This window comes from Drosophila albomicans, chromosome 3 (genome assembly GCF_009650485.2).
Source record: "Drosophila albomicans strain 15112-1751.03 chromosome 3, ASM965048v2, whole genome shotgun sequence".
Taxonomy (NCBI): Eukaryota; Metazoa; Arthropoda; class Insecta; order Diptera; family Drosophilidae; genus Drosophila; species Drosophila albomicans.
The window spans coordinates 37,177,109-37,201,070 of NC_047629.2; the positions used below are offsets into that span (position 1 = coordinate 37,177,109).

Here is a 23,962-nt window from a genome sequence, read left to right on the forward strand (position 1 = left end):
TGCAATCATAAATTAAATTACATTCAAGGTGAGAGATACTCTGGTCAAGAAATAATAATTTCAGCGACGTACAGTCCTTTTAAAAAGTGTACTTTTAAAGCAAAAGAAATTTGAAGAAACCTTGTGCTTGCTGTTCATTTTACATTACAGATTTCTGTTAACTTTTCGGTGCTGTCAAACTCTGCCCTGCTGTCATTAATGTGTATTTTTTCTGATGCAAAAACTAGTCAGAAATAACTAACGCGGCTATTAATTATCAAATTTAATTCGTAAATTGTTGACCAAAACACGAAAATGGAAGGCGAAGACGTAAGTGTTGATTGAGTGACGAAAATTACTGTTGCTATGTTGATTGTGAGAAATATTCATGTGTGCCAACAACATTGTGGTCGCCATTTGTGAGGTTATGTGCAAGGGGTGTTCCACTGTGCATACGCGTCTATAAAATAATACTACAATATTCTCTTTCGCTGTTTGTCTAGGGCTTCGATCCCACTTTGTTGAAAAAGAAGAAGAAGAAGAAGACCACCTTCGATTTGGATGCCGCGTTGGGACTCGATGATGCTGCCAAGAAAGAGGATCTTAAAGATGAAGGCGCCGCTGATCCAGCGGCAGCTGAACTTGAAGACAATCTCGATTTAGAAAGTTTTGGCAAAAAGAAGAAGAAAAAGAAGAAGCCATTCAACTTGGATGAGCTGGAAGGTGCCTTGCCCGATGGTTCGGATGATGTCAACAATGCTGGGGCAGCTGAAGATCCTGAGGAGGAAGAAATTAATCTAGACATGGACTTTTCAATGGCCAAAAAGAAGAAGAAGAGTAAAAAGAAGGACTTGGATGAGCTGTTTGCTGACAAAGTCGAGGATGACAAGAGCGAGGACAAAGAAAATGGTAAGAAGGATCAAACGAAAACAGCTGTTGTTTGATACATCTACATCTGGTTTGTTACTTCGATGAGCATATGTTTAAACGTTTTACGGTTTGTGACTCAACTTAAGTGAAAGAAGTAACAACACAATGAATGAATGTTTTTTTGGTGAATGTGATGAAATATATGATATATATTATTTCCCCTTTTGCAGTCGAGGATAACAGTTCCACATGGGCTGGCTCAGATCGTGATTACACATATGACGAACTACTTAAACGCGTTTTTGAAATTATTCTGGACAAGAATCCCGACATGGCCGCCGGCCGCAAGCCCAAGTTTGTGATGCGACCTCCACAAGTACTGCGCGTGGGCACCAAGAAGACATCGTTTGCCAACTTTATGGATATTGCGAAAACTCTGCATCGTTTGCCCAAGCATCTGTTGGACTTCTTGCTGGCCGAGTTGGGTACCAGTGGATCAATGGATGGCAACCAGCAGCTAATCATTAAGGGTCGCTTCCAGCCCAAGCAAATTGAGAATGTGCTGCGTCGCTATATTAAGGAATATGTCACCTGTCACACCTGCCGTTCGCCGGAAACAATATTGCAAAAGGATACGCGTCTATTCTTCCTGCAGTGTGAATCCTGCGGATCTCGCTGCTCTGTCGCTAGCATTAAGTCGGGTTTCCAAGCTGTCACTGGCAAGCGTGCCGCCATTCGAGCAAAAACCACATAAAAATCGGTATATATATTTCGCATATTCGGATTTTTTATTAATGAGTAAAATTTCAATATATATACAAAACGCATTTGTTTTACTATTTTATTTCTTCTCACTATTATTTTGGCTCTGATAAAACTCTATTAAACAATCATTATAGGCCAACTCTAGTTTGCGAGATCTCTCATTGTCTATTAAGAATGAAATAACATCTAAAGATATCTGGCCTCGAAATAGTTTAGGACGACCCAACAATAAAATATTGCTGCCAGGTAGGATCGTAGAACCATCAATGTAAGCCATGGCTTTGCTGAGTAGACGTTGTAAGATCAAAGCAATGTTTTCACAACCAACCGTTGTAGACATTACAGAAGCTTCATTATGGAGCGTTGTGATCAATTTCCGCTCCTTGGGCCTCAAGGGTATACTGATTTCCATGGTTTCGCTGCCATCATCGATGATGTATTTGTGAAACGATTTGTTGTGAACTCCACGACCAGCTACAAAGCCATAGACCAAGCAAGTGCGGTAGCTCAGTGTGCCCAGATTGTGGGCGGTAAAGACGCCTGCATCGTTAGGCACCAAGGACGAGTTCAAGATGTCGCCCACAAGCAGTGGTATTTCATTGTAAATCTTTTGGCCGTTTTGCGCTATTAAAGGCGCTGTTTCAAACGGCTTTCGGGCATCTTTTGTCTTTCGTATGATGAAATTGTCCAGCTGCTCCTCTAAATCAACATTACTCTGGCTTGACATTTCGTCAAAAGTGCTCTACATTACTGCAAATCACATAGATATGTATATATTTCGAGTTTCTTTGTTGCCATTTTGAATTATGTGCAGGGTATTCACATGCGGATATCGATAACAAGAGCATAGTTATCGATGTGGCGCACTCGCGTAATATTCCATCCCTCATCAACGTTACGCAGGTTGCGAAGTCTAGCAAAAACACTCGATTTGTAGCGAAATAAATACAAAGGTCGAGCGCAGTTTTCTTTTAGTCAGCATTTGCAGTTAGCAACAGCCAACTGAAAAGAGAAAGCACTAAACCGCTGTAATTTGTACCCTCACTATTATCGATATTTCCGTTGTCTCTCGAACACTTCAACGCAGCACGTAATTTCATCAGCCCTCGTCATCAGCATTTTCGCATCTTGTGAAATCTAAAAATTATATACTAAGCACAAATTTTTGATATTTGTTTTAGCAAAAAGGCACGAAGCAGAAATGTCTGGCGGCCCGGCAATAACACTGAAGAGTCAACCCATTGATGGCAGCAATAGCAATGCTGCTGGACATCATCAACAGCAGCAACAACAACAATCTGCTAACAATGCAGCGTCTTCGGCCCAACAACAACAACTGCAGCAACAACAACAACAAGGTACAGCTGCCCAAGAGGGAACTCGCCAGAATAGCTTGCAACGCATACAGCAACGCAAGCAGAAGGTCTTTAATCTGCCCGAGGCACAAAAACTGGCCAAGCTCTCCATGTATTCGGCATGTCAAGCCGATGGCTGCCGCTGCACGGGTTGGAAGACGCCACAGGAGAATCGCCACCGCGATGTCGAGTCTTCTTATTGTCCGGAATTCAGTGAGGAGTGTCGTAACGTTAGCTGTCGTCATCCATTGCGCACACACATCTCACATCTGAAGGAGATTTCACGTTCCAGCATGGATGATCTACTTGGCGCCATCATCGATATGGAAAACTTGTTCATGTCCATGCAACGCGTCGAAGACGAGGACACAAAGAAGGTATATTTGTATCTATTTCGATTGCTGCGTCAATGTGTGCTCACACGTCAGCAGGCGGTGATTCGTGGTCCGTTAGGGGATCCACCTTTTGAGTCGCCCTGCATCACCAAGGCCGTTTTATCGTTGGTCTACTACAAGTACAATCATTTAAATGCTGGAGAACTCCAAACGATGACGGAGGTGGCCAAAACCTTTTTGAATTTCCTCAATCATTACAACTTTGAATCGCCGTCGGCGAGACGCAACGATTTGACGCTGACGCACGAGGATGCCTCCACTTATAAGATCAACTATACCAGATGGTTGGTCTTTTGTCATGTGCCTGCCTTCTGTAACTCGCTGCGACAGTTCGAGACATCGGTAGTCTTTGGTCGTACTTTGTTGCGAACTGTCTTCCAATATATGTCGCAGCAGCTAAAGAAGAAGTGCATCTCGGAACGTGATCGTTTCCCGGAGGATAAGCGTTCGATCATCACACAAATGCCCAAATTTCTGGAAGCATTGCGTGCGGAACTGCTGAAAGATGATTCGCCCATTTGGGATACAAATTACCGACCACCCAATTCATTTGTTATGCAGCAACGTAAGCGTCACCAGGAAATTGCACCATTGGCAACTAATGTCATGGCTGCTGCTGCTCCAGCAACTGGTGGCACCAGTAAACGTTCGAGTGTTGGAGAACCCGTAAATAAGCGGGCTAAAAAAGAGGTACCCGACCGCAGCAGCAGGTGAGTTGCTCAAGAAAACTTCTCTTCGACTTCTAGCTTATCTTACATCCAATTGCTTTCAGCGAGCATCAAGATGATCTGCCTGTCGAGGTTGTGGCGCGTGCCATGAAAGCAGTCTCGGAGTCCAAGACCACCAACAAAGCTGAGATATTGTTTCCCGTTAATGTGTCTCGCGATGAAAATGTCAAGGCGGAGGAGCTGAAGCGTGCCATCGAGTTTCATGTCGTTGGAAATTCGTTGACCAAGCCGGTGGACAAACAAACCATACTTTGGCTTCTGGGCTTGCAACTAGTGTTTGCTCATCAACTCACCGAGATGCCGCGTGAATACATCAGCCAACTGGTGTTTGATCCCAAGCACAAGACCTTGGCATTGATTAAGGAGAATCAGCCCATTGGTGGCATTTGTTTTCGTCCATTTCCGTCGCAGGGTTTTACTGAAATTGTCTTCTGCGCGGTCACAATGGCCGAGCAGGTCAAGGGCTATGGCACACATCTGATGAATCATCTTAAGGATTACAGCATTCAGCGTAACATTAAGCATTTGCTGACATTTGCCGATTGTGATGCCATCGGCTACTTCAAGAAACAGGGTTTCTCCAAGGACATTAAGCTAGCACGTCCTGTTTATGCGGGCTACATCAAGGAATACGACAGTGCTACTTTGATGCACTGTGAGCTGCATCCAAGCATTGTCAATACACAATTTATTGCAGGTTAGCATAGCAAATAATTATACCTTGAAGTGTAAATGTGAATTTTCCATTTTTCGTACAGTGATTCGCAATCAGAGCGAGATTCTCAAGGAACTCATCGCTCAGCGCCATAACGAAGTGCAGAAGGTGCGACCAGGTCTCACCTGTTTCAAGGAGGGCTTACCATCCATACCGGTTGAATCGATACCTGGCCTCAGGGAAATCGGCTGGAAGCCCCAGATGCGTCCAGCACGTGCTTCGCGTCCGCTGGAGGAATCACCTGATCCCGAGAAATTGGCAACATCGTTTCAATCTGTGCTGCAGTCCACGCGTCAGCATGCCTCGGCCTGGCCATTTTTGCGTCCTGTTACCGCAGCTGAAGTTCCCGACTATTATGATCATATCAAGTATCCAATGGATCTAAAGACGATGGGCGAACGTTTAAAGCGAGGTTATTATCAAACACGTCGCTTGTTTATGGCGGATATGGCGAGGATTTTCACAAATTGTCGCTTCTACAATTCCCCCGAGACTGAGTATTACCGTTGTGCCAACTCCCTGGAGCGTTATTTCCAAACCAAGATGCGTGAGCTGGGATTGTGGGACAAATGATCGGACGATTTAGCAACTCATCCATCGGGTTCGAGCTGAGTGAATCCTGCTAAGACACAAGTATCTACTAACTATGTATAGAGTATTTTGACTGCTTTGTTTTAGATAGCACCCGATAAATACATAACTATAATTTTACGCTCTTTCAGAATGCTTATAAACTTATGCAAAGTTATCTAATGCTTAATCCTTATTTATTATAGAACATAATTCATCTGTATGCACGAACTACTATGGAAGTTAATAAAAGTGATTTTTAAGGGAATTAATGATGCGAATTTAATGACAATTTGTTTCTTAACCAGAAACAAAGTAATCAAAATGATATAATTTTGTTCTTCACTAAGTACATTGCCCTCTTCATTCTCGAATTTCTGTAGTTGTCCATTATTAAGAAGAATTAAATTATGAAATTTAATTGCGAAAGAACAGGTAAATTACCAGCGAACAGAAATCGGCAGCAATAACTCTAGGTAATTTTTCACTTCGCATTTAATAAGTTCAATGACCTTAGCTATTGTGAGCAGAAATGTCCAACGCTTTTTAAAGTCGTATAAAGTAATCTTTGAGTAAACAGAATCAGCTTTCTCAATACTTGTTTTTTGGTTTCAATCAATTTTGGATCCAATGAAATTGAAGCAAAGTTATTCAAAAAGGATTTCAAAACAAATGAACACAAGCCTAGTGTCTGCATAAACATTGTATCTATTGGAAAATATGACTTTGTTTTTTTTTTTTCATTTTACTTATTAGCGAGTTATACATATTTATTACAATTTCATACATTATTTTGTGCTCAACATAGAAGTAAATTCTCCCATTGCTTAATAGCATTTAACGCAACACTAAAACCCATTTTGGTTTTTAAGGGTCGTGAAAGTAATTTCATAATAATTTATCTCTGATTTTTTAATATGCATTTGATGGCTTATTATATACGAAACATTTACAAAAAAAAAATTAAACATGCTTGATGTACAATCTTGAATACTCGTAAAATCTCTGTTAAATTCCAACTAATCGTTACAAGTGTTAATTATTAGCAATAAAAATGTAGTTTTTTGTTGTTTCTTTTGTTAAATAAGATCAAATATAGCAATCTTACGCAAACATATTTAATGCATAGCTGACAATTGATGATATCCTTAAACTAAAAGTGTGGTTGGTAATCATATGAGACAATTATTATTGTGCATTACTGGAAACATAGAATATTATTCATTTTGCAAATCGCAAAATTGCAAATGGTTGTTGAAGGCCGTAGCATAATTAAAAATATATATATATATTTGTATTTTAGCTCCCATTGTGAAAGACATACTACACGCTAAATATTGTTAAGATTGTTTTGGCTATAGACACTGAAATTGATCGGGAATTGAACTAATCCAATTATTTAAAGACACGCTATATAATTGTTATTCTCATTTGATTTTTTGTTTTATAAACACCAGTTTTTGTTGTAGATTTATTTGTTTGCCCACACACTACATGCTGGATAGGTGATTTATTTGATTTTTACAATTCTTGGGTTCAATATATTTACGTGTTTTTGCTTCTAATTTTAATAATATATATGCATGTAATTCCATTTTCTCCATCATTAAAATGTTCTTAAAAAAGTTTTAAATGCTAGTAACGCTTTGAATTAATTTATTTATGTCGTATGCCCACATGCAAGTAAGTATAGTTGTTTGCTGTTCTTGTTGTTGCTGTTATTTTTTCGAACGTAGACTTTTGTTTCGATTTAAAATATATATATATATAAACATGTGTGAATTGCGTTTTATTTTATGTTTCGGGAATTCCATGGATTTAATGTTTTTTTCTTTCCTTTAATTTCATAATTTGCGACTCCTAGAGTTTGTTTTGTTTTTCGGTAACTTTTCATACTTATGTTTAATATTTTTCTTCACATTTATTACTAAGTATATGGTAGAGGTGTGTATGTTCTTTCTCACTATCAAGTGCTGCCTTGCTAGGTACGTTGTTTTGCATGCCATTTAACACAAAATGAAAAACCTAAACATAATTTCCATATGGCTGCTTTCCAAACGCTTTCGATCATATTGAAGAGAGCAAAGCAACACGGTGGGCGGGCACAAGGGCGCGCAGGACGTCAATGAGCGTTACAACACTAAGTAAAATTTTACAATTATTTTGTTTTTGCCGTTTAAGATCCATAACTCCATAACATTATGTTGTTGTTGTTCCTGTTGTTGAATCGGTTATAAGAGCCTTTTTGTCGTCGATCGGTCGAGTCGCTTGATTAGCTTTTATTCGGGTGTAACTACCTCGTTTTTTGTTTTTTTTTTCTTCTTTGTTTTTGAGTAGGACAGTGGTTATTTTGTAAAGTTGGGGCAAGGAATTTCCACTTGTGCGACATTATTGAGCTGCAAAAGTTAAGCAAAGTTAGCAATTGTTTGTGAAAGTAAATGAAAGAGTTTGTTGACATACAAACTGCCGCCACTTGTTGCGTCTGCTCCGTATGCGTAGTTGCTGCCGTCTTCGTTGCTGTGACATTGGATGCCGTGGTGTCCGTGTTGCCGGTACCTGCGGCACCTCCTGCTGCATTGTTGGCCGCCTTAAGAGCAGCAGCTGAACTACCGTTTCCATTGGTAACATTGGTATTCTGACGTGGATTGCCACCGCCATTATTATTATTACGATTGTTGCTACGGTTGCGATAATTTCCGCCGCCTCCGCCCATGCGATAGTTGTTGCGATTGTAGCCTGGTGCGCCGCCATAGCCAGAGTTCATGCCACCGTTACCGGCACCGCCGCCCATTGAGTTGCCATTGTTGTAGTAATGGTTGCGCCCTCGGTAGCTAGTGTCAATATCAATAAATTAGAATTTGCTTGATAGCAGCAGAATCAGCTGTGCAAGCTCACCTGCCACGACGAGTCGACGAAGCGCCAAACGTTTCAGTATTCAATTTGCGCTCCTGACGCCAGTCGCTCTTCTTGTTCTTGCTGCGATCCTGGGCAGCTTCGCATGAGATGTTGTCAAAGAATGATTTGGTCGCATCATAGCCCACATGCACATCCTCATCCTCAGGCTCGTGCTCACCAGCGCCAGTCTCATTGCCCGAATCATCCTTCTTGTCAGTCTCTCCATTCAACTGTTTACAAAAATGACATCCCACAGTTATATAAGGTATTAGAGTGAAATGATATGTCTTTATACCTGATCAGTAGTGGTAGTTGTTGTAGTTGTTGTTGTTGATGTTGCAGACGTAGCTGTTGTAGTAGCTGTGGTTTTGTTATTGGCCTCATCACCCACCTTGAGTTTCGCCAATTGCGAACGCAGTTCTTCGAACTTGTTGTTTGCCTGCTCGAAATCAAAGTCACCCTCAAACTTTATCTTGTTGCGAGGCCTGTTCTGGTTAGTTGTCTGCATACGATAGCCCTGAAATTGCTGTACATATATAATAACACAATCGAAACCCAAAATCACGTAATGGATATATTTATTTATTTATTTAGTTACCTGATTGGGTCGCGCTGGGCCACGTGCCCCCATACCGCGATTGCCGCGCATCATCATATTGTTGGAATTCTGTGGGCCGCCACGATGCATATTCCATGCACCATTGCCTCCTCCTCCGCCGCCTCCGCGCTGCTGTTGCATGGCATTGCCACCTCCGACTGCACCGCGATTACGCTGTTGATTGTTGTTGTTGTAATTGTTGTAATTATTATCCAATTGACGGCCTGAATCACGGCGATCACGCTGCTGCTGCTGTTGATGTTGTTGCTGCTGCTGTTGTGGATGGGCGTGATTGTAGAAATCGTTATTGTTATGGTTGTTCCTCTGCTGTTGCATATTCGGGCCAGATCGCTGCTGCTGTTGATTCTGTTGCTGCTGCTGGTGGTTTTGGCGCTTATGTCCGGCATCGCGCGCATTGTTACCACCACCAAGACCTTGCAATGAATTCTGCTGCTGTTGATGCAGCTGCTGTTGCTGGTTGTGCTGCTGGGTCATATCGGCCGTGGGACTGATAATCAGGCTAATGGGTGTTGTTGAACGCGATGCGCTCGCCAGCATATCTAAAACGGAAACTTTTCCATATAAACAGGAACAGTGCACAAATTTTGTTTATATTAATGTGTGTCTTGTGTGTGTGTGTTTGCAGGTGTGTTGATGTGTGTGTGTGTGTGTGTGATAGTCATTAGCCTCCATTAATACTAACCAAACAATATCTTTAAGACGATTACTATCTCCAGAAATCTTTCCATCTTTTCTACAAGCTAATTGCTTGTATTTGAAATTATAAAATTGTCTAAATAGTCGCTTCAGCTTTTATTCTAAACGTTAAACAGTTTTTGGTATTTTGAGAATCATGAGATTATATAAAGCGTCGCACGACTCGCTTTATTTTAAAATTTGCCGATTTCTTTTTTGTATTATATAAATGTAGCTGTCGCAGGTGAAATAAATATTTTGTTTCGAAGCCTACTTGGATTGTTTATTATTTAATGGACTATAGGTTAAGTGACAGTTCCTTAGTTTAAGATAATTGTTGCAAAGCTTACTTGGTTGTTTCTGCTGCTGAGGCTTCTGTTGCTGCTGATTACCGCCGATGTTCATGAAGGGTCCACCACCATTGCCAGGTGCTCCAGCGCCAGGCGCCAACGATCCGGGGCCGAGACTTGGAGCTCCCAATGCGCCGAAGGGGTTGCCACCGTTGCCAAAGGCATTGCCTGGTGCTCCGCCCGATGCGCCGCTATTGTTGCCACCCATGGATGGAGTCGCATGCTGTTGTTGTTGTGGCTGCTGCTGTTGTTGCTGTGGTGCGTTCATGGGGAAATGTTGGGGCATCACCTGGGGACCATTCTGCAACTGTGCTTGCATAATAGCCGGGTCATTGTGGTGCGGTAGCGTATGATTGTTGACAACGCGAATATCTTTGATGTCGGAGCCCCGAAATAGAATATAATCATAGATCTGCGATTGCGGCGCTATTTGAAACTGAGTGTCACGATCTTCGGTGCCAAAGGAGCGCACTGTTAAATTGGAGAAAGGGGAGCAAAAATAAACATGCTTTAGTTTGTAGATGGATTGATAGTTTTTATTATAACCTCAATACAAAAAAAAAAAATTGGAATATAATGATTCAGATTTAAAGATTTTCAATTTGAATTCATGAAAAAATGTTTGCCTATTGGAATAAGTTATGTTAATAATATTGCTGCTAATTATTTTAATTAATTGCTCTAAGAACACTGACGATTATTTCTGCTTCGTGCGTGAGGATCACGTGTGCATTATTGTACTGCACTGTTTTCGTTTTCCATTTTGACCTCTGCATTCGCTAACGGTACTTGCTTAACCCTGGCGCCAAAAATTTTGCAACAATTTTTGATTGCTTGCCGAACTATACTCACACATGCACACATATTTACTTTCAACCGTTCACCCAAACATGAGTATGTGAGAATATGTGCCAGTGCAATTGCAAATAAAAATACACCTACACACACGCATGTACAGCAAATGTGTGTGTGTGTACATATTTATTTTGAAGCGTGCATACATACGTACACATGCAAATGCGAAAGTAAGCAAGCATGTATGTATATATGTATGTAGGTACATCATAATGTAATGCATGGGGATGCAAGAGCAACACTGTACAACCCGAAGCTCTATCTCTGCTCTGACGACCGACAGCAGCATCTGAGCTTCGACAACATGACAAACAAAAAAGCATAAGGGAGAGGGAGAGAGCGCAATTGAGAGAGAGCGAGTTGTCGACTGCCGCCGAGTGCCCGCTCTTTGGGCGATTACTGTAAAAACTAACTGAAGCAGCCAAAAACGTGAACACAAAAAAAGTTCATAGAAACCATTTTCTTTTTACCGTTTTTTTTTTAGTTTTAAAGCACACGTTGTACACCCACGCATTTTGCATACATATATACTTATGCATGCATCTATGCAAATGCAAGAGTGTATCTCTATTTTTTACCCTGTAAAAATTATACCCTATATAAAGTGTATATACAAATAATATGGGGGGAAACAATACTTACCACTCGACAAAGCGATGGTACACTCCTGAGGGTCTACCGTATACAAGCGGCCTTCATATCTGATGTCAGCTTTCGAAATTAGGCTGATTTTGGAGCCCAACTCCGGTAATCCGCCACTCATCTTTTTGATTTTCAATCGCACGTATTAATTCTCGATTATAAATCACCAACAAAGTCTTCGAATGAAATTAAAAAGAACTGTTTCTCTTGGCCGACAAAAATCGTCGACGAATCGTAGAAATAATGAAGTAAAGCAAACAATTATAACGAGCGCGACGTTGCCCCGTTTGACGAGCGAGTTGAGTTGCCTGCTGCTGCTGCCTGCAGTTTCAACCTTTCGACGTTGACAAGAGCAGCAAGCACGCAATAACTTTCCAAGTTTCCAATTCAAAATGTCGGCTTTTTTACTTTCAATTGACAGCTTTCTAATGTGTTCAGTTTTATGCACAATTCGAACAATTAATTGAACCAAAAGAATAAATTAGTTAAAATGTACAATTTTTGCAATTCGTAATGTGGAAAATTTTCACCTTCCGTCTGCAAAAACCTACCCGTCGAAAGTGGAAGAAACTCGAACGAACAACCACACTCGCTGCTTTCGATAGTGTTGCACAACGCACTGAAGTGGGGCTGCATAAACAAAAATGGCTTCAAAAATGTAGCATTTATTTTAATAAAATCCCAATTGTACTGGATATACACAAAATATTAAATAAATGAACAATTTTCTTTCAGCTATTATAAGAAGTATTTCTTTATTTTGACTCCCAATGCAACAATACAATAGCGACAATATTGATGTTGCATTAACAGTGTGACCATTTTTAAACAGTTTAAATAAATCGTTAGACTAGATACATAAAATAATATTAACAATAGGTCCCAGAGGAACTTCGTAAAGAAATTGCTTTTTAATAAAATGTGGTAATTTCTAGGTAAATTTGTTGTCTAGTGACGAAACCAATTCAAACTAGACAATCATCAACCTGGTATATTTCGGTATATTTTCCGACTTAAAGTGATGTATTTTGAAATTTCAATACGGTCACCTCGTACAACATTCAAAACGTTGAATTCTCAACTGCGCGTCGCTTGTGTTTTTCTCAATGGCTTCCTTGTGTTTGAAATATTAAAATACACGTTTTAATTTATGCAGTTTAAATTTCGATTAAGTTCAAAATAAACAATAAAATGCCGCCCCAACGCGATCCAATTAGTGTGCGCACAACGCGTCTCAATAATTTAATTCTCGGCAAAGGAGTTGGCGCCATTCAGAAGCCATTGGGCGCCACAAGACGCAGCATTGTGCCCATTAGCACCACAAGTGCAGCTGTCGCTGAGGCCGTGTGCAGGGAAGGACTGCTCGATGCCTTCTGTCTGCTGTACAATGAGTGTGACAAGGAGACGCTCAAAAAGCGCGATCGCAACATTGCAGAATTTGTGACCAAGTGTAAGTTAGAAATCGGATTCCAGCATTGTTTGTTATTATTACTATTGTTATTGTAGTTCGTCCCATCGTTGAGGAGACGCGTCAGTTACGGGTGAATGCCGATGATTTTGTGATCAAGGCATTGATCGGCAAAGGATATTTTGGCAATGTGCATTTGGTTGTGGAACGTCAAACCTCGGATGTTTATGCCATGAAAAAGATAAAAAAATCCATGGTAACCACATCACAAGTGGAGCGCGATATTATGTCTCGTCGTAACTCTGAGTGGCTTACCAATTTACAGTACGCCTTTCAGGTGAGTTTCTCTTATATTCTCCATTTAAATATATATATTTACCTTGATATACCGCTTGCAGGACAATGACAACTTGTATTTAATCATGGAGTATTTACCTGGTGGGGATCTACTCAGCTTAATGTCACGCCATGGCCCCTTTGATGAGGATCTGGTGCGTTTCTATCTAGCCGAGCTGACCTTGGCTCTGCACACACTTCACAACATGGGCTTTGTGCATCGCGACATTAAGCCCGAGAATATTCTCATCGATCGCTTTGGTCACATAAAGCTGGCGGACTTTGGCAATGCCGCTGCCTTAGATCGCGATGGTCATGTGCTCAGTCTTTCGCCTGTCGGCACACCAGATTATATTGCTCCTGAGCTCTTGCAGACCATATCTACATATAAGCTCTCCAAATCCATGCATGACGTGAGTTTAATTGTATGATTTTATGGTGTGAACAATGTGTAGACAAGATTCTTATTCAATTTTGTGATTTCTTGAGCAGGTGAGCTGCGATTATTGGTCCATGGGCATCATTGGTTACGAGCTCATCTGCGAGATAACGCCCTTCCATGAAGACAATGTCCATGAGACGTACTCGAAGATACTCTCGCATTGCGAGGAGAGTCGCCTTAAGGAGATTATTAACTTTCCCAGCGATTTAAAAATCTCTAGCAATCTCAAGAGTCTCATATGTTCGCTGGTCACAAATCCAACGAATCGTCTGTCGTATGAACAGATTGTAAAGCATCCCTTCTTTGAAACAATACAGTGGAGCACAGTTCGCTCCCAGGTGCCGCCAATTATACCCACTATTAAGTCGGATGACGACATCTCCAACTTTGAGGATGGCATTCGGCATAAGGCACGCAGAGAGCAGCAAACGAAAAAATCGCTGACTTCGAATATGAAATCGAATGATTTTAGTGGCAAAGATTTACCTTTCATTGGCTACAGCTTTGTGCATATGGAAAATGACGCCATTTCAGGCGATGATTCGGAATCGTCACGCAACGCAAAGCTACAGGAAAAACTGAGGAACTTGCAAACGAAATTAAAATCACATGAAACTGAAATTCTAGTGCTCAAACAAGATTTGCTTAGAGCACAGCAGGCTCTTAAAAAGACAGACGGCAAATCGCAGGTTGTTCTAGAGGCCAAAGCTGAAATCAAGAAATTGCAGCAGATTATCAAGGAAAAAACCATGGAGCTAAGCACTTGCAAGACTCAAATCAAGACGCTGCAGAGTTCGGCCAAGATTGACGAGGAGATGTGGTCGAAAAAGGAAGCCACAATCACAGACTTGTTGCGCTTGAATCGACAGAAATATGAGGAAGCAAAGATTGCCTCCGAGCAGCGCTATGAGAAACAGTTGGCAGAGAAGAAACAGGAGCTCGCAAGTACTACACAGAAACTGGAAGCGCGTGAACTGGAGTTTCATGCGAAGAGCGATGAATGCAAGCATCTGACAGACAAGTTGGACAATTACAAGGAGATGCTAAAGCAACTAAAGGAGCAGAACAACAAAGCCGAGAAGAATAACGAGCAACAGGTCAATCATTTGAGGGATACCTATGAGAACAAGATGACGGAACTGCGCCACAAGCTGCGAGATTCGCAGGACACGCATCGACGCATGACTCTGGAGCTGCAGGACATACGCACAGAGTTAGATGAATCAATAAGTTCGAGCAAGTCAACGCAGGAAGCCAAACACGCCTCGGAGCGCAGCATTGAGGAGTTGCTGCAGCGCCTCAACAGCGAAATTTCAGCGAATAACGAGTTGCGTGCTGGCAAATCTTTGCTGGAAACTCAGCTTAATAATGCCAAAAAGGAAGCTCAAGAGATGCAAACCGAATGTGTGCGCTTGGAGCGGGAACTGCAGGTAGGAAAATATATTTAATTATTTTTTATAAATTTGACTTGTTGTAGAAGATAAAGAAGTTTTACTCTTGTCTTATCTATCGAGCTAACTTTTCAAGGCGCAAAATTTGTGTTACATCGATAAAATTCGAATTAAGAGTGACACTTTAAAAATTGTGTTTGCTATCTTGGTCTAGATAAAAATCGTATGCTAAATGGTTTTTTGGAGTTGTGTTAAAATAATTAATAATATGCTAAATGGTTTTTTGGAGTTGTGTTCAAATAATTAATCTTATTATAATTTTAACTAAAAATTACTGTTTTCTTTTAGATTACTTTAGAATCTCTCTCTCTTTTTTGGTTGGAGTACATCTCTAGTTTATAATTATATAATTTTATATTACAGCTCGCAGAGTGTCGCTGCAATTTGGCAGAATCGTCGCTAGCATCTCAAACATCTCCATATGAAACAGCGCCAGGTTCGTTAACAGAACTTCATGCCATAGAGGATCAACTGCGTGCCGATCTCGCTGTGGCCAAGGAAGGTGAATGCGTGCAAAAGACACGCGCCGATCAACTTCAAGAGCTGGTCAACAAGCTGGAACACATGCTGGAGCGTTTCAACGAGCAGAGTTTATCGCCAATGAAGTCGCATGGAGGTTCCCATCATGGCAATACTGCTGTGGGCGACATGCTGGAACGACAGAATGAGAAACTGGAGGATAAACTGGCCGCAGTGCGCGAGCAGATGATTGTGGAGCGTCAGGCGGCGCGCACAGCGAATCTCTCATTATGGAAAGTAGAGAAGCAATTGGAGGAAGCACTCGCTGAGAAGAAATTGATTGCGCGTCGCATGGAGCTGACCGAGGATCGCGTCAAGAAAGCCCAAAACGAACGAGACGAGGCGCAGCGTGCGCTCAAATCCTCCCAGGACGAATTCCGACAACGCGATGCTCGCATCGAGGAGCTGAAAGGCGAGTTGGCAGCAAGTAAGCGCGATGTGCTCAAGGAGCATCGTATGTGGGAGAAGGCCGAGCAGGAGCGCATGAAGTGCAAGTCGGAGATCATTGAACACTTGGCCAATGTGCACAAACTCGAGCAGCAGGCCACGGAACTGCGCCAGAAATTGCAACAAACGCAGCTGCGTTGCGATGGCTTAGGACTAGAGCAGAAGCGACTGCAACGGGAGCTGCAAGAGGAGCGTGAACGTGGCGTTGTGGTGGGCGAAGGCAGCCAGGCATTGCAAGCGGAGATTAAGCAGTTGACGAACAACTTCCAACGTTTGAAATACGCATGCAGCATTACGGACAATCAGTTGACCGAAGTGGAGGCCATGTTGGAGATGGAGCAACAGCGCAACAAGAAGCAGCAAACCCAACTGGAAGCCTGCCACGACAAGTTACGTGAACGCAATGAACAGTTGAGCGAAGTGCGCAAGGAACTCGCAGTGCAAGAGTCGGGCAAACGTCTGGCCGAGCAGCGTGCTCAAGTTCTTAGCGTAGAGCTGGACGAGCTCAAGCAGAATTTGCAGCAGTTGCAAAAGAAACTGATTGCCCAGCAAGGACAGCTGGTGGAGCAGACGAATGCTTTGTTCGGTGCTCAGGAGCGCACAGATCAGCTGGAAACACAAAGCGCCAATTGTCAGACTCAGAACTCAGAGTACGAGCGTGAACTCTTCCAGCTTAAGGAGGAGAATGCGCGCATTTTGAGTGACCTATTCCACAGCAGAGATGAGGTGTGCCATCTGCAGCAGGAATTACAGCAGCTGCAAGAGGTGCAAACTGGGCTGCACAGCGAGATCGATGAGCTGCAGAACACGCTGCAGGAGAAGGAGCAATACTTTGTGCAGCGCGACATTAAGTCAATGGCAACGTTGGCTCAGCACAAGAAATTGATTGACTACTTGCAGGTAATTCTTTTTGAGTTTAAGTTGTACCAATATTAAGTTTTTTCTTATTTAAAATCCGACACTTTTGAACGATTTCCAAAATTACAACTTTAAGACAAAAAACGGATGTTAATATTGAATAAGTTAACATTTCTCTGCATCTGTTTTTACTAGTTAAAGTAAACCTGCATTAAACAAGTGTCGAATACTTAAGTTAACTATGAATATTAATCACTGCAGTTGCTCTTAGCTAATTAAATAATATATTAACTATTCCATTGCAGCTCAAAGTTGAAGACTTATCCGCCAAGAAGAAAAAAACGCTGGCCGATAAAATCTTTGGCTCCAGCAGCAATGCCAAGGAGAACATCTCGCCCAATGATGTGGAGTCCTCGATTCTATATCGCGCGCTCAAGGAGGAGCTGCGTCGCGAGCAGAAGCACTCGAAGACGTTGCAGGAGCAACTCGACCAGTTGAATGGTTAGCAGCAGACGGCATAAAATAAAAGAACAATTGTAAAATTTAACTCTGTATTTTAGGTACAGCTTTGCTGCGATCGCCAAGCAAATCAAATGGCCACAGCGAGGACAAGAAGTCGCGCCCTGCCAGCATCGCTGTCGTGCCGCGTTCGCCACTCAAAGAGAAAGAACAGACGCAACTGAAACGTGCCGTAAGTCAAGTGGAAGTCAAAAGCAAATCAAAGTCACCGCAGAAGCAGCAGCAAGCACAGCCAACACATCATCGCTTTGAGCTGGCGCTGCACGAGTCGAAGCTGGACAAGATGAGTTGTCTGGCCTGTGAGCAGTTGATTATTGTGGGTTCACCTTATTGGCGTTGCAAGGAATGCAAGGAGGTTGCACATCGTAAATGTCGCTCTAATGTCAGCGAGTCATGCGGCAGCAAGGTGACTCCGACGGCGCCTTCGATCGTCGATAGTTGCGAGGAGCTGCAAGCGCTGAGCAGCGACACCACTGAGAGTGAAAAGAGCTCAAATGACGACTACTTGGGCACATTGGTGTACAATGGTGCAGTGCAGCAGTCGGGGGAAACCATTGAGATCAATTGCGCCTATGAAATTGTGGAACAAAAGATCTTGCTGTTTGGATGCAACAATGGTTTGTTTGCCTACAACGTGGAAACCCAGCGTTTGCTGCATATTGCTGGCATTGAGAGCGTCAGTTATGTGTCCATCTCCACACGTCTGGCTAAGGCAATTATGGTGGGCGCCAGTGGCGAGAAGCTCTACCAATGCGACTATCGACAGCTGGAGACACGTTGTCAGAGCGCTATTCCTTGCCAAAAACCATCGCTGGAGACGTCGGTAATTGAGCTGCCTTTTGCCAATCGCACGGCCAGCGAAAAGTGGAAACTTGTGCAGATCTCCAATGAAACCGAGAACGCTCTGGATTCGGTGGCCATTGCAGCGACTTCCTCGCGCATTGTCATACTCAAATATGATCTGAAGCTGCACAAATTCAAGCCTGTGCGTGCTTTGGACACTGCCACGCCCGTGACCTCAATCTTCTATACACGCCACTCGGCTATTGTCAGTTCGGATAAGTTTTACGAAATCGATCTGGATAATTATGCTGCTGAGGAGTTTATTGATCTGGCGGACAAGTCGCTGCAGCACACGATCAAGTGTCAACCTTTTGTAGCCGTGCGCATCTCACGACAGGAATTCCTGCTCTGCTTTGCCGAATGTGGCGTCTTTGTGGATGAATTTGGCTGCCGTTCACGTCCCTACGACTTGAATTGGATATATGCGCCAACTGGTTTCGTTTATCGTGAACCTTTTCTCTATGTTTCGCATTATCAGCATGTTCAGGTGATGCGTCTGCAACGCTCCTACAGCAAACAGCTGGCCAGCGGTCTCAATGCGGACAGCAATGATGCTCCCGACATGCAGCGTTTGTACTTACCTCATTATATGCCAACCTTGCTGACCTCGAGTGGCGACACAAATGCCTATACGTTGTCCATAGATCAGCAGTCTGGTGTCCAGCAGATTTATCATCTGGATGTTCTGCAGGCTTTCAAACATAAGCTTAATGTTTCCATGGAAACCATTTCTTCGGTGGCCACGTCTGTCACACTTGGCTCCATTATGACCACAGATAGCGTTTAAGTTTCATATGTCTACATTTAGGAATCTTTTGTATGTCCTATGTCATATAGTATTTATCGGTTAGTTGTCATACTCATTTAATTTGAACATTTATCTTAATTTTTTGTACGTTTTGGAAAGAAAAGTGTATAAAACATATAAAAATGACAAGTTTTAATTATTTACTTTAAATACAAATATTCGTGTATTAAGAAGCATGATTTAATTTGAGGTCTTGAAATGTTAATAACCTTTGTGCGATTTTTAAATAAACATAAATAACAGCTTGAAATCTCTTATTTGTTAATTTACTCGATCAATTTAGAAGCCATTGAGGTAAGTACAAATGAAAATGTAAAAGCTTGCAATCTTTTTTATTTGATCAATTTATTAGCAATTCAGGTGAACAGAAACAAAAATTTAATACGTGCTTGGAGCTTATTTTGGTGTTATAATTTACGCCGAGTAAATTTAAATTTAAATAATTTCATAAATATTTAAATAACTTGCCAGTCAACTTGAAAGGAAATGAAAATCTTCAATCAAATTAAATGAACTTATAAATATGAACTCATGGCAACCTGTTTGAATTGTAGCCGTTACACGCGACACCCTGTGTTGGCATGCTAGGACCGAAAAGCTTAGCACCACACCGAATCGCCCTGTGATACATAACAGTTTTTTCAATCGACGGCAGCGGCGCCGACGACAGCAGCAGCGACATGGGCAGCATCTAATAAGCTTTTATTATCCAGCGCAGTGAAAGCCCAAGCAGCGGAGGGCACGGGCGTCGCTGTCGCTGTCGTCGTCGTCGCCGTGGTGGTCGACGTTGGGCTTTTGTTATTGTTTTCGGTGATTGCGAGTAATTGAAGTCAATTTATAGCAGACCGGTTAGCGCGAATGCAGCCCAAAACCAACGATGTTTAAATCAGAACGAAATTCAAGCGCGTGCCGCGCACTTGCAGATACAACTACAACTACAAACACAAATGAACCTTCCTCTGCCTGTAATTCCTTGAGCAGAATGTCACTATGTCGTGCTTGCCTCGTGCTGCTTGGCAGCCAAGATGTGTCCTACGATTTGTGCCGTGAAAAAGATTTAGCTGTCAAGTTCCTGGGTTGCATGGGAAACCGAGCGAAAGGATTCCCTCAGGCTCTGCTGGACAGCAGCTTGAGCTGCAACGTTGTGCTGCAGTGCATCTGTGAGTGCTGTTATCAGTTAGTGCAAAAATTCCATGATTTCCAATGCATGTGCGAGGAATCCCAGCGAAACTTTGACAAAATTATGCTACAAGTGAATGCCAAGGATGTGGAGGAAATTCAGGAAAATACTATTGTTGAAACGCCGCTGGAGTCCCCTAATGTGGAAGAAATTGCCCAGCTTCAATCATCGCTGGTCATCGAAGAAATCGTAAGTGTTTGTTGCTAGGAAGTGCATATGTGGGTGTGTGTGTGTGTGTGTACAAGTTCGGTACAATCTAATCGCATGTTCTTGATTAGCATCGCCTAATTATGATTGTATATGTGTTCACTGTAACTGTAAACTATATATGTTTGTGTGTATGCACATTGGATACGGAAGACAAAACACACATGCATACATACATATTTGTATATGTTTGACATTAAACACTTTATTGGCGTGAGAACATTTGTTGATATTTTTATACTACCTCTCACATATGTATGTTTACTTTATGGAAATGTGCACACACACATACAAAACATAGATACGGATGGTTTTGTTTTTTTTTATGGCAGCTTTGAAAGCTTTTGCCGCGCGCTTTTCAAAAGGATTGATAACGCGACCACATTTATGACCAGTGTTGATAAATCATTTATGGCGCTTCTATCTGTATACAATTGTGCAGCAGCAGGATTCAATTAAGTGTATGAATAACTTTGCATACACACACAATTAAACGCCAAATGAAATTTGTAGTTGTATTTTACTATTGTCCCTGACCTATATAATTATGCAATATACCAACTTCGTTATCATTGTTTATGGGAGGAATATTTTTGCTTAATTCTTACATAGCTATGAGATTTGAAAGACTCGATTAATCATATCCATCATACGCACTGTTGCCAAAATTAGAATGATGAAAACCTCCTATTAAAAAGTGTAACATTTTTCATAATATATAATACAAACCAACTCCTTAAATTTATGTTTTATTGATTCCCTTTTTTAGAAAATTTGTGTTTCTTACACCTGTTACTTAAACTTGGTTTAATTCTTAGATTGGTTAATTTATTATTATTTATGTGGTACATCATTAGGTAATCGCTCCTTCTCGCACCTAAATGTAATGCACTTATTTTTACTTGCAGGAAAAAGTCTATATCGTAGAAGATGAAACCGCCAAGGGAACGTTGGGTAAGGAGCGGATTCCCACTTCCCAACGAGCCCGTGGAGTACGCAACAAAACGGAATGTCACATCTGCGGACGTGGCTTCTACAAAATGTCCTTGTACGAGGCACACATGCAGAAGCATCGCGGCGAACAGCCCTACAAGTGCACCTTTGATGAATGCGGAAAGACATATGCACGAGCCAATTTGCTGACTGCTCATCTCCGCGAGGTTCATCAGAACAGCGCAAGGATTTATGCCTGCCTCGAACCCAATTGTAACAAGGTTTACACGGCGGCACGCAGTCTCAACTATCACATACGGCGGGGTCATCGCAAGGAGGAGTCGAGTGCTGCACACATTTGTGACAAGTGTGGAAAGTCGTATGGTCGACGAGCTCACCTTACACGTCATCAATGGGTGCACAAGAGCAAGGGCGAGCGAAAGTTTGAGTGTAGCTATTGCACACAGCGTTTCTATACGAATCAGAATATGAAGGATCATCTACAGCGACGTCATAGTCATAAGCCAGCTTTGCGTTGTCGTCGTTGTGGACGCATCTTTGAATCTCGCGCTGCGCTGAGCAATCACACTATGAAGAAGCATGCGAAACTGCGAAACAAAATGAAATGAAGCGGGATAAATTTATGATAAGAACATTTTACTGATCAATTATTTCGCTTTTATTTATATTGTATATAGTATGTGATTTCAATAACTCTGCTTTACTAACGAAACTTTGTTACAATGTAAAAAGTACAATCCATTGAAATACTAAAAAAATTTTCTTATATTTTTGTTATTTTCTTTTCGAAAGTCGGCTGATTTTAAAGTAAATACATATACTAAAAGTGACAGTTGTTTTGTTTTTTAGGGGGAATCGATTTGGGGAGGTTTACTATAAAATTAGCTAACATTCACATAATAATGCTTGGGGCTTGGGCTTGCAGCAAGATAATCTGGTATTATCTTGAAATCAGTACAGAACAGATGTCTTGGCACAAGCCCGCCTTACAATAATCGTAGTTCAAAAATCATTTGTAAAAAAAACAATTAACTAAAACTTTTGCCTTAAGCTTAATGAAACAGACGGTATTTTTTTAGTTATTTTAGATTTGAGAATTACATACATACCACTTTACATTATATAAATTTAATAATTGGTTGTAAAAATAATTGAAAAATTGAATTGCATCTATAAAAATGACAGTTGAGAGGGAAGAAATAAAATGCATGAGCCAAAATTAGCATAAACTATATAATATATAGAAATATAAGTGAGTTAGGGGAATATAAGGGGATGTGGTGATGATGGTGTTGAGAGTGGTGTGCTTGGTGTTGCAAGCACCAGACATCCACGAAATGTAAATAAATACGCCGCAATATGAGCATAGAGAATTAGGATAAAACGGTCGCTGCCAGTTTTGGTGTTGTTGTTGTTGTAGTAGTAGTTAGTTTTGCTTGCTAGGTTTAGGTTTAGGTGTCCTTGTGCTTCTCATAGAAGGCGTCTAGGTATTTTTTGTACTCCTTTTGATCATTCCACATCATGGCGGCCTGCGCGTTCAGTGGACTCTCGTTATTCGGTTCGCCGAGCAGCGATTGTATCGATAACAATATGGTGCGCACATCGTACAACGCTGACCACTTGTCCTTCAAGATGTCTAGACAAATGGCGCCTTGCAGATCGACGTTGGGATGAAAACATGGAGTTAGGAATTTAACCACTGGCGCCGCATACGGGTATGAGTTGGGAAAGTCGAGCGACAAGCGATACGTTTGACTCGCATACACCGTGTTTATGGGGCCTGCAATAGTGCCGACCCATTTAAAGATGTTTTCACCATCCGGAAATGCTGAGATGCCCTTCTCGTTGGCCATCATTAGGTTCATGAGTTCTTTGTGCAGTCTATGGGCAAATAATGCAAATCATTAGAGTACATATACATATAAATAGAGAGGGGGCATTTATAAAAATTTGGCGCCTTACCTTTTACTCACAGCATGATTGTCTTTGACAGGCAGCGAGTCATCGCTGTGTTTGCTACTGCCACCAGCACCACTCTGTTCAGGGCTGATGTTTTGTGCCATTGCGCGTCGTTTGTTGCACTCTCGGGGGCAATTTAGTTACGTTGCTTGTGTTTGGTTGTAAGCCAAATGTTAGTTTCACTAATTTATACTGTAAATGGAGAATTTTGTTAATGCGCGTCTGTTACTTTTGAGAATCTTTTTTCACTAAAACAAAATGGATGGAGACAACACACAGTGTTGATTTGAGCGTGCACAGGGTTGTATTTTGTGGTAGCTGAATTGTAACGAGTCGATAATTCCATTATAGTGAGTGGCAATTGTAAATCAAATAAATATACCTTTTCTCTGCCTCGTAATTTCATCAGTTATTAATTTTTTCCAAAATATATGCAAATAAATCGTCTTTGAATCATTTCACAATATACAATTTTGGCGTCGTTAGCTTTGCGACGCGTCTTGACCGTTAAAATATACCATACACTTTAAAAAATATACTGCTTCACATAAATGCACTATAAAATAATTGCAAAATATAATGAACGCCCATACAATAATGGACTTTTTACAAAATAAA

The 23,962-nt window shown here is 41.6% G+C and overlaps 7 protein-coding genes across 14 annotated transcripts; 4 read left to right on the top strand and 3 right to left on the bottom strand.

The window, feature by feature from the left end:
• Nucleotides 1-150: 150 nt before the first annotated feature.
• Nucleotides 151-1,676, top strand: LOC117567401 (eukaryotic translation initiation factor 2 subunit 2). The gene is made up of 3 exons (XM_034247360.2): nucleotides 151-309; nucleotides 483-888; nucleotides 1,080-1,676. The coding sequence occupies exons 1-3, from the start codon at nucleotides 295-297 to the stop codon at nucleotides 1,601-1,603; spliced, it is 945 nt and encodes a 314-aa protein (XP_034103251.1). The 5' UTR covers nucleotides 151-294; the 3' UTR covers nucleotides 1,604-1,676.
• A 12-nt stretch (nucleotides 1,677-1,688) lies between these two features.
• LOC117567403 (uncharacterized) lies at nucleotides 1,689-2,424 on the bottom strand. Its single transcript, XM_034247362.2, has one exon. It carries the CDS (start codon nucleotides 2,339-2,341, stop codon nucleotides 1,691-1,693), a length of 651 nt encoding a protein of 216 aa, XP_034103253.1. The 5' UTR covers nucleotides 2,342-2,424; the 3' UTR covers nucleotides 1,689-1,690.
• Nucleotides 2,425-2,606: 182 nt separating this feature from the next.
• LOC117567396 (histone acetyltransferase KAT2A) lies at nucleotides 2,607-6,391 on the top strand. Of its 2 annotated transcripts, XM_034247353.2 has the most exons (4): nucleotides 2,607-2,704; nucleotides 2,796-4,074; nucleotides 4,137-4,789; nucleotides 4,851-6,391. In XM_034247353.2, exons 2-4 carry the CDS (start codon nucleotides 2,816-2,818, stop codon nucleotides 5,378-5,380), a joined length of 2,442 nt encoding a protein of 813 aa, XP_034103244.1. In that variant the 5' UTR covers nucleotides 2,607-2,704; nucleotides 2,796-2,815; the 3' UTR covers nucleotides 5,381-6,391. The 2 variants fall into 2 exon arrangements, with proteins under 2 accessions (XP_034103244.1, XP_034103243.1); XM_034247352.2 differs by lacking the exon at nucleotides 2,607-2,704 and having other exon boundaries at nucleotides 2,711-4,074.
• A 752-nt stretch (nucleotides 6,392-7,143) lies between these two features.
• On the bottom strand, nucleotides 7,144-11,970 carry LOC117567395 (protein LSM14 homolog B-A). Of its 5 annotated transcripts, none has more exons than XM_034247350.2 (7): nucleotides 11,414-11,970; nucleotides 9,917-10,387; nucleotides 8,871-9,430; nucleotides 8,568-8,789; nucleotides 8,273-8,502; nucleotides 7,838-8,208; nucleotides 7,144-7,773 (listed from the first exon to the last, which is right to left on the bottom strand). In XM_034247350.2, exons 1-7 carry the CDS (start codon nucleotides 11,532-11,534, stop codon nucleotides 7,766-7,768), a joined length of 1,983 nt encoding a protein of 660 aa, XP_034103241.1. In that variant the 5' UTR covers nucleotides 11,535-11,970; the 3' UTR covers nucleotides 7,144-7,765. The 5 variants fall into 5 exon arrangements, with proteins under 5 accessions (XP_034103241.1, XP_034103240.1, XP_034103239.1 ...); XM_034247349.2 differs by having other exon boundaries at nucleotides 8,568-8,798; XM_034247348.2 differs by having other exon boundaries at nucleotides 8,871-9,442; nucleotides 11,414-11,969.
• Nucleotides 11,971-12,475: 505 nt separating this feature from the next.
• On the top strand, nucleotides 12,476-19,535 carry LOC117567570 (citron Rho-interacting kinase). Of its 2 annotated transcripts, none has more exons than XM_034247641.2 (8): nucleotides 12,476-12,863; nucleotides 12,920-13,158; nucleotides 13,220-13,570; nucleotides 13,650-15,029; nucleotides 15,414-16,916; nucleotides 17,180-17,375; nucleotides 17,435-19,338; nucleotides 19,397-19,535. In XM_034247641.2, exons 1-7 carry the CDS (start codon nucleotides 12,605-12,607, stop codon nucleotides 19,021-19,023), a joined length of 5,517 nt encoding a protein of 1,838 aa, XP_034103532.1. In that variant the 5' UTR covers nucleotides 12,476-12,604; the 3' UTR covers nucleotides 19,024-19,338; nucleotides 19,397-19,535. The 2 variants fall into 2 exon arrangements, with proteins under 2 accessions (XP_034103532.1, XP_051859671.1); XM_052003711.1 differs by having other exon boundaries at nucleotides 19,405-19,514.
• Nucleotides 19,536-19,588: 53 nt separating this feature from the next.
• On the top strand, nucleotides 19,589-22,205 carry LOC117567571 (zinc finger protein 160). Its single transcript, XM_034247642.2, has 2 exons — nucleotides 19,589-20,413; nucleotides 21,340-22,205. The coding sequence occupies exons 1-2, from the start codon at nucleotides 19,922-19,924 to the stop codon at nucleotides 21,991-21,993; spliced, it is 1,146 nt and encodes a 381-aa protein (XP_034103533.1). The 5' UTR covers nucleotides 19,589-19,921; the 3' UTR covers nucleotides 21,994-22,205.
• A 398-nt stretch (nucleotides 22,206-22,603) lies between these two features.
• On the bottom strand, nucleotides 22,604-23,955 carry LOC117567572 (ubiquitin-conjugating enzyme E2 C). Of its 2 annotated transcripts, XM_034247644.2 has the most exons (3): nucleotides 23,727-23,955; nucleotides 23,348-23,536; nucleotides 22,604-23,266 (listed from the first exon to the last, which is right to left on the bottom strand). In XM_034247644.2, the coding sequence occupies exons 2-3, from the start codon at nucleotides 23,446-23,448 to the stop codon at nucleotides 22,837-22,839; spliced, it is 531 nt and encodes a 176-aa protein (XP_034103535.1). In that variant the 5' UTR covers nucleotides 23,449-23,536; nucleotides 23,727-23,955; the 3' UTR covers nucleotides 22,604-22,836. The 2 variants fall into 2 exon arrangements, with proteins under 2 accessions (XP_034103535.1, XP_034103534.1); XM_034247643.2 differs by lacking the exon at nucleotides 23,727-23,955 and having other exon boundaries at nucleotides 23,348-23,637.
• Between the last annotated feature and the right edge of the window lie 7 nt (nucleotides 23,956-23,962).

Excerpts from the sequence above, each read along its gene's own strand:
- LOC117567571 (XM_034247642.2), top strand. The coding sequence starts at position 19,922 with ATGTTTAAATCAGAACGAAATTCAAGCGCGTGCCGCGCACTTGCAGAT. Across the intron at positions 20,414-21,339 it reads CGCTGGTCATCGAAGAAATC|GAAAAAGTCTATATCGTAGA; the intron begins GTAAGTGTTTGT and ends TTTTACTTGCAG.
- LOC117567570 (XM_034247641.2), top strand. The coding sequence starts at position 12,605 with ATGCCGCCCCAACGCGATCCAATTAGTGTGCGCACAACGCGTCTCAAT. Across the intron at positions 16,917-17,179 it reads AATTGATTGACTACTTGCAG|CTCAAAGTTGAAGACTTATC; the intron begins GTAATTCTTTTT and ends ATTCCATTGCAG. Across the intron at positions 17,376-17,434 it reads GCAACTCGACCAGTTGAATG|GTACAGCTTTGCTGCGATCG; the intron begins GTTAGCAGCAGA and ends TCTGTATTTTAG.
- LOC117567395 (XM_034247346.2), bottom strand. The coding sequence starts at position 11,534 with ATGAGTGGCGGATTACCGGAGTTGGGCTCCAAAATCAGCCTAATTTCG. Across the intron at positions 9,443-9,916 it reads TCAGCAGCAGAAACAACCAA|TTTCCGTTTTAGATATGCTG; the intron begins GTAAGCTTTGCA and ends TATATGGAAAAG. Across the intron at positions 8,799-8,870 it reads GCCCAGCGCGACCCAATCAG|CAATTTCAGGGCTATCGTAT; the intron begins GTAACTAAATAA and ends ATATATGTACAG.
- LOC117567401 (XM_034247360.2), top strand. Across the intron at positions 889-1,079 it reads GAGCGAGGACAAAGAAAATG|TCGAGGATAACAGTTCCACA; the intron begins GTAAGAAGGATC and ends CCCCTTTTGCAG.
- LOC117567396 (XM_034247353.2), top strand. The coding sequence starts at position 2,816 with ATGTCTGGCGGCCCGGCAATAACACTGAAGAGTCAACCCATTGATGGC. Across the intron at positions 4,075-4,136 it reads GTACCCGACCGCAGCAGCAG|CGAGCATCAAGATGATCTGC; the intron begins GTGAGTTGCTCA and ends AATTGCTTTCAG. Across the intron at positions 4,790-4,850 it reads CAATACACAATTTATTGCAG|TGATTCGCAATCAGAGCGAG; the intron begins GTTAGCATAGCA and ends TTTTTCGTACAG.
- LOC117567403 (XM_034247362.2), bottom strand. The coding sequence starts at position 2,341 with ATGTCAAGCCAGAGTAATGTTGATTTAGAGGAGCAGCTGGACAATTTC.
- LOC117567572 (XM_034247644.2), bottom strand. The coding sequence starts at position 23,448 with ATGGCACAAAACATCAGCCCTGAACAGAGTGGTGCTGGTGGCAGTAGC. Across the intron at positions 23,267-23,347 it reads AATCATGCTGTGAGTAAAAG|ACTGCACAAAGAACTCATGA; the intron begins GTAAGGCGCCAA and ends ATTTGCCCATAG.